Source organism: Triplophysa dalaica, chromosome 23 (assembly GCF_015846415.1).
Source record: "Triplophysa dalaica isolate WHDGS20190420 chromosome 23, ASM1584641v1, whole genome shotgun sequence".
In the NCBI taxonomy this organism is placed as follows: Eukaryota; Metazoa; Chordata; class Actinopteri; order Cypriniformes; family Nemacheilidae; genus Triplophysa; species Triplophysa dalaica.
In genome coordinates, this window is record NC_079564.1 from 12,256,626 (window position 1) to 12,261,789 (window position 5,164).

Here is a 5,164-nt window from a genome sequence, read left to right on the forward strand (position 1 = left end):
ACATTTTAATACAATAATTTAAAATAAAATTATATTTAGTATTAAATTTACATTTCAACTTTAATTTAGTTTTTATTTTACAAATAAAAACTCGGGTTTAACACATTCTATTAAGGCTATTGAAGTGTTTTCATGAAAAAAGTTGTCATACACTGATGGTTATTAGCTCTATTAATACAGCCTATTATTCCAAAGCACATCAGCTGGCAAACCATCTGACAGGAAAGGCGTAATCTATATAAAGTATGAATATTATGGGGAGTTTTGTCAAATTATGGCAGCGAGACAGCTAGTTGTCTTAAATCAAAGACTCACCTGGTCCAATAAGAACAAGACGCTACTATTAAAACACCCTGCTTAAAAAAACCTGCATCTTAATAAAAGAGTGTTTTGCACATCATGAAAATTAATTTCTGCATGTGGCCCAGTGAGCAAATTCTTTATAAAGTCGTTTTTCTTTATTTTGAGTTCTTTTTTCTTATTGGCTGTTCAAAGTGATAATGATTTTAATTGTCTTTAAATTATAGTTAAAGGTAAGAAATAATAATGAATGTTTTTGTTTTAGTATTTTGTGTGTGTCTGTGTGTATGTTAGGCTTCAAAAACACTTTTCAAACCTGAATAAAATGTAAAATTCTAAATATTTATTAATTCTATATGACTATGACATCTACTGTAACTATATACATAATATATACATAATGATGAATCTCCCTGGATGTTCTTCATCAGAAAGCATTCTTGGATTTCTTGAGCAGAGGTCCGGAGTCATTGTCTTCACTGCCATCATCACACAAGCCCCGTCGCCTCTTACCGGAGGATGAGTTGGTGCGGGAGTCATGGGGATCAGAAACGACTGAGCTGGACCGATGGCTGAGACTTGGGCTTGTGGAGGAACACGCCTTAAAAGAGTTCATGGGTTTTCGGGAGTGTGAGAAACCAGACCCCTCGGCTCTGTTCTTAAAACAGTTCACTTCCTGTGTGAGCAAGAACCAGAAAACTGGTTTGAAAAGAAGACAGAGCTTGATGCTTGACAAAAGCCTGATGTACAGTTTCACAATCTTACCTGCCGTAAGAACATGTGTACATTCAAATCATCAGGAGACACATGACACTTTGTGCAGCTGGGACAAACATGTTCATCTGAATCCAGCAGACACGTTCGAATACCTGCGACCAAACAATCACATATGTTCTCAAAGATCAAACAAAACTGAGTGATATTTGCTTGTGTAGAGACTCACACTCATCGCAGAAGCTGTTGCTGCAACAGGGCGTCATCACAGCGTCAGTCATGAGATCTTTGCAGATCTGACACAGCAGAGCATCGGGCACCGGATCTTCATCTGGGGTGGATGAGGAGGACTCACTCCTGGGTAAGAAGGGCGGGTTCTCTTTCTTTAGAGTTGCATAAGCCTCACTAAACAGAACAAGCGCACAATTATCAACCGAATGCAAATGTGTGTCAGTGGTGAGGTCTCTACAGTTGTAAACTCACGCGTTGATAATGGGAATGACATGCTTTCCACTGCTGCTCAGCATCACTCCCTTCATGTTCTGGTCATCCACCTCCATTAAGAAGCTGACAGGAATTCCTGCGCTTCTCCGTATGCGCTTACCCCCAATAAATGCTGGATCCTGTGACGGCACAAGCAAGGTTGCATTTACATTCACTGCCAAACGTGCACACAAATCCTGTCCACAGTTTAGTTATGTGTTACCCGTGTCTTTGGGCAGTTTCTGATGTGATGCCCAGGTACGCCACAGTTATAGCACACATAGTTTGGTGGAAGGCCTCCAACCAGCTTGAGTGCTTCACTGGTAAGTGATGAGAGTCATGATGGAGAGCACTTGAAAATTCAGGTCACAATGTGAACGTTATTATACTCACTTGATAGAATAGTAACAGCGGCTGGACTGGAACATGACAGCTTTAATTTTGTCCTCCTCTGATGCCTTTGCCTCAGCCAGATTCTCCGTCTGTTCATTTACAAATAAATGATTTATACGCCTTTTTCTACACAAACATACAGTTTACATAGTTTTCATATTGTTTAGTGGATTTCAGTACCTTGAAAAGCTGCTCCAGTGACAATGAAGAACCATTCACTTGCTGTTGAAAGAAGACCAAAGAGATTTATTACCATTCAGAACCCCATCACACCCAGAGAGACAAACTAAAGACACTTAACACAATGCAAACAGAAACCCACCAAATGACATTTTACAGCAATTTTCCATAATGAATTTTAACTTATTGAATTTTACAGTAAAAATAAACTTAGGCCTAGTGTTCAAGGCTTCTTCATGGTCAACTCTGACCAGCTTAAAGAGATCATACAGCACAATATAAACAATCAAGTCAACACTTTTGTTTACATACTGCTTTTGAAGATCCACTTGATGGTTTAGACCAATTACTGCAAAACAAAACAACAAAGACTTAATGACTGATTGATATTCATTAAAAGATTCATATTCATAACATCATCAAGTGACTTACTTTGCAGGTCTGTTATATGTTGATTTCACTCCAGTGCCAGGGATTCTTCTGACGGTCACCATAGTGTTACTGGGAATGATGTCTGAATCATCAGTGTATTCTGTGGGAAACACACACTTATTTACAGTCTGTCCACACCAAGTAAAGTAATAACAGGATACTGTATACCGACAACAGTACATATCAATATATAATATTTTATACTATTTACAACCTTAATTTATAATAAACATACAATAAAATACATACTAGTGAGTGTACCAAACGGAGGTGACCTGCAGCGTTTTCTCTTAATATTCATTTAATCATTTATCAAAATAGTGATAAAAGGATAAAGCCTGTGACATCTGCCCTCAGCAACTATTTTTCCATAATCACATTTAATACTTTATACCCGTTAAAGAGAGCAAATAAGTCAAAGTTTACATGTAAAATAGCTGAACTTACCTTCATCAGTTTGCTCGTTGGAGATGCGCAGGTCACATCGCTTCAGTTTCTCTCGTCTCATGATTTGTCGTTTCAAATCTCCGAGAGTGATGTGAAGGCCCTCAAAGATCACAGTGTCGTGTGTAAGTTTACTGACAAACTTATAATGAACACACGGCATGTTGCGTTCTGATGCCCCTGCACACAAACAGATGCAATTAATGTAATAAATTGGCAGAAATGCAATAGAAATGAACAGATAATGGTCAGCAAGTAATTAATCACAACTATAATAGATATTAATAACACAAATATGAATATAAGAAGTTAAAATCAGACGACAACGAGGATGTAGAAAGGTGCTCTCGTGAACAGCGATCAAATAGCAACACTAAACAAAACTTTGCTTGTTACTATGGAAACCGATCAAGCGCATCAATTAAAAGCGATCTTGATGACGTCAATGTTTAAGATGCACATCAAGCACAACTAAACAAAAAAATAAAGTTTTATTGAAGTGTGTTAACATTAGTGTTTGGTGTCTATGATCACGGAGTCTAATTACTGTAAGAAAATGTAACAGAGGGGATTTCTCTTCATTTATTAGTCATTTGTAATGTACTTTCATTTCTGAAAATAACAAAAAAATCAATATTCCTTCTTATTCAGTTATTTTACTTAAATGAATACATGTTTATTTTGGGCCTAATGGTTACAGTTTGTTACAGGTAATGTTTAATTTATAAAAAAAATGTATTGTTAATGCGTTTTTTATAAAGTATTCTTTATGTAGCCCGATGTAGTTAGTAATTATAACATTTGGATGTAAAATACTCATCATTGGAAAGTCATATAATTGATTTGCATGATATATAAAGCTCCTTGAATTTTTTTTCGATAGTTAATGTTTTACTTCAGTTATCAACACCGGGCACGAGCAGAGTTCAATTAAACTGCGTTCTAAAAGCGCATATGCGCGCGCGCGCAAAAAAAGAGTTCACACAGGGGAAAATACAGCGTGATAAGGATCATGTCGGCTCACATTCTTTACTAAAGCACAGCAATGATTTTTAAGAAATACGTAAATGTCTTCGAGCCTTTGCGTTAGGAGTAAAAACGAGATTTTGAGGGAAAACCGCGATTAAGCTTCATATTTTTTTATACTATACAGAAACAACCTCAAAGTATATGAACATTAAATATGTTTTGCAAGACAAATAAAGGCTTCTTATTAAAATTATTTTATAATTAATTTATGGTGAAACTCAGCCCTCTTAAAAACAAACAAAGGATTAATCCAACAATATTTGACCATAAGCTGTCATGTTTAAACAGAATGCAAGGCAGGGCTCTGTGAACTGAAAACGTCTCGGTTACGTCTTTAACATTGTGTCGAACTGAAAGATGGGGTTCGCCCATGAGAACCTATAAGCTCTGACTTCTTTAGAAGAGGCCAATGAAATTTGGCTAATTACATTTGCATGCCGGTCTCCGCCCCCGGATATCCGCTATAAAAGATGACGGCGTGCAGCACTCATTTACCTTTTGTTCTGAAGAGCCTCTCTTGACTGCTGCAGAGTGTGATAGTGTTGTGGCATCTCTCGACGTTGTATCGAACCGACAGACGGGGTTCCCATGGAAAACGCCACAATGTTGTATCGCATCACAATCTGTAGCAAAGTGACGGTAACAGGCCTGGGCAGCACGAGGCTTTCACGAAACTGTAACCTTCCAGTGTGACTAACCCATCTTTCTCCAAGGAAGCGCTGGGACCCCCGACCGCTAACCTTTCACAGATCCTGCATGATCCCCGGGTCGGCCTTACCCTCGTGGGGCTCTCTAAACGCCTTGGCCTGGTGGAACTGCAAGATGGCCATGGCGTGAAGAGAGGAGGTAGCCTGGCCCGCAGCAGTGTAGCCCTTCGACACCAGAGATGCAAAAGTCTTACACACTTTGAACGGAAGACGTGGCCGGTTCCTCCAGGTTGCAGCTGTCTAAGGGCAAAGGTGCTCTTTCATTGGACAGAATAAGTAAATTTAGTAGTAATGCCCATAACCCTCCAAACATCATTGAGGGGTTTTTAATTCAATTTTGTAACATTTACCTGATCGAGTAAGCTCAGTTTGTTGCTGAAACATATGATAAATTGCACAGTTTTAGACAACTGATAAAATTCCAGTCCAGCGCTGCGTTTCCCAAAACCTTAACGCTACGTAAAGTTTTTTTTGATGCTGTT

At 38.3% G+C, this 5,164-nt stretch overlaps 1 protein-coding gene across 1 annotated transcript; it reads right to left on the reverse strand.

Moving 5' to 3' along the window:
- Window positions 1–628: 628 nt before the first annotated feature.
- Window positions 629–3,354, reverse strand: LOC130413393 (E3 ubiquitin-protein ligase RBBP6-like). The gene is made up of 10 exons (XM_056738548.1): window positions 2,950–3,354; window positions 2,503–2,602; window positions 2,383–2,419; window positions 2,071–2,112; window positions 1,891–1,979; window positions 1,721–1,817; window positions 1,498–1,637; window positions 1,244–1,419; window positions 1,066–1,169; window positions 629–976 (listed from the first exon to the last, which is right to left on the reverse strand). The coding sequence occupies exons 1-10, from the start codon at window positions 3,107–3,109 to the stop codon at window positions 728–730; spliced, it is 1,194 nt and encodes a 397-aa protein (XP_056594526.1). The 5' UTR covers window positions 3,110–3,354; the 3' UTR covers window positions 629–727.
- Between the last annotated feature and the right edge of the window lie 1,810 nt (window positions 3,355–5,164).

Bases quoted from the DNA above. Each gene is read 5' to 3' on its own strand.
- LOC130413393 (XM_056738548.1), bottom strand. From the start codon at position 3,109: ATGCCGTGTGTTCATTATAAGTTTGTCAGTAAACTTACACACGACACT. The intron at 2,113-2,382 runs GTATGTAAACAA...TTCTTTCAACAG, and splicing joins CAAGTGGATCTTCAAAAGCA to CAAGTGAATGGTTCTTCATT. The intron at 1,420-1,497 runs GTGAGTTTACAA...TGTTCTGTTTAG, and splicing joins GTCATTCCCATTATCAACGC to TGAGGCTTATGCAACTCTAA.